The sequence below is a fragment of the Bison bison genome, unplaced genomic scaffold (genome assembly GCF_000754665.1).
Source record: "Bison bison bison isolate TAMUID 2011002044 unplaced genomic scaffold, Bison_UMD1.0 scf7180017847352, whole genome shotgun sequence".
NCBI classification, from domain to species: domain Eukaryota; kingdom Metazoa; phylum Chordata; class Mammalia; order Artiodactyla; family Bovidae; genus Bison; species Bison bison.
In genome coordinates, this window is record NW_011477925.1 from 2462 (window position 1) to 3409 (window position 948).

Sequence of the window (948 nt, forward strand, 5' to 3'; positions counted from 1 at the left end):
ACCTTAGTGGCCAGCAACCGTGTCAGGTAGATCTCTGAGACCATCTTGCTGCCGCGGTCACCCTCGCGCTGGTCCAGGTGGTCGTGGTTCTTGACCAGATGCCACAGCTTGGTGCCGCTCTCCAGGTCGGGTGTGATCATGGGCGTGCGCGAGCGCAGGCTGTCGGGGCTGCTGGCCGTGCGCAGCATGCTCTCTGCAGGCACCCCACCATCAGTCGTGGCGTCCAGTACCCTCACCCGCCCGCCCGCCTGGCTGGGGACCCTGGCTGAGCCTTGGTGTCCCCATCTGAAACCTAGGGGGAGCCATGCCCTGGGATGACACATGTGATGGCCTCGAGGAGCCCGTGCTGCCCAGGCAAGGCCAAGTGGCCCAGGGACAGGCCATGACTAAGCCATCCCAGGCAGCCCCACGGTGCCTGGGGCAAGGGTCCTGTCCCGGTCAGTGGCCTGCCCCTCCCCCGCCGGCCGGTCCTCACCGTATCTGCTGAGGGACTTGGTGAAGGTGGAGGAATTGGAGATGTTGTAGGCGGACGTCTGCTTGGGCACCAGGGCCACTGAGGACCCATCTGTCACCTGCGGACGGAGGACCAGGTGACATGGGAACCACCACCCGGAGCCGGTCTCTCCCCTGGGCCTCAGCCTCCCGGGCCCAGGACCTGCAGGGCGGCAGGGAGCGCGGCAGCTCACCTGGTAGTGCGCCAGGGCGGCAGGGAGCGCGGCCCACACGGCGAGCGCAGCCGCGGCAGCTTACCTGGTAGTGCGCCAGCGTGTTGAGCCTCTTCCAGTCGTTGTCGATCTTGGTGGTGACGTCCTCGTCCTGCAGGATGATACGGGCCATGCGGCCCTGCCGCCACTCTGCGGGGGAGGGGAGGGTCCCGGCGCCCTGAGTGGACGCTGGGCAGCAGAGGGGCAGGCCCTGCCTCCAGTCCAAATCCTGTCTGCACTGAGC

At 67.6% G+C, this 948-nt stretch overlaps 1 protein-coding gene across 1 annotated transcript in view; it reads right to left on the bottom strand.

Moving 5' to 3' along the window:
• The window catches only part of LOC104990672 (plexin-A1-like), a 39184-nt gene that overhangs the window by 2137 nt on the left and 36099 nt on the right, over positions 1–948 (bottom strand). The window contains 3 exon segments of the mRNA XM_010842914.1: positions 3–193; positions 476–572; positions 751–893. Of these exon segments, the coding sequence (XP_010841216.1) occupies positions 3–193; positions 476–572; positions 751–893 (431 nt within the window).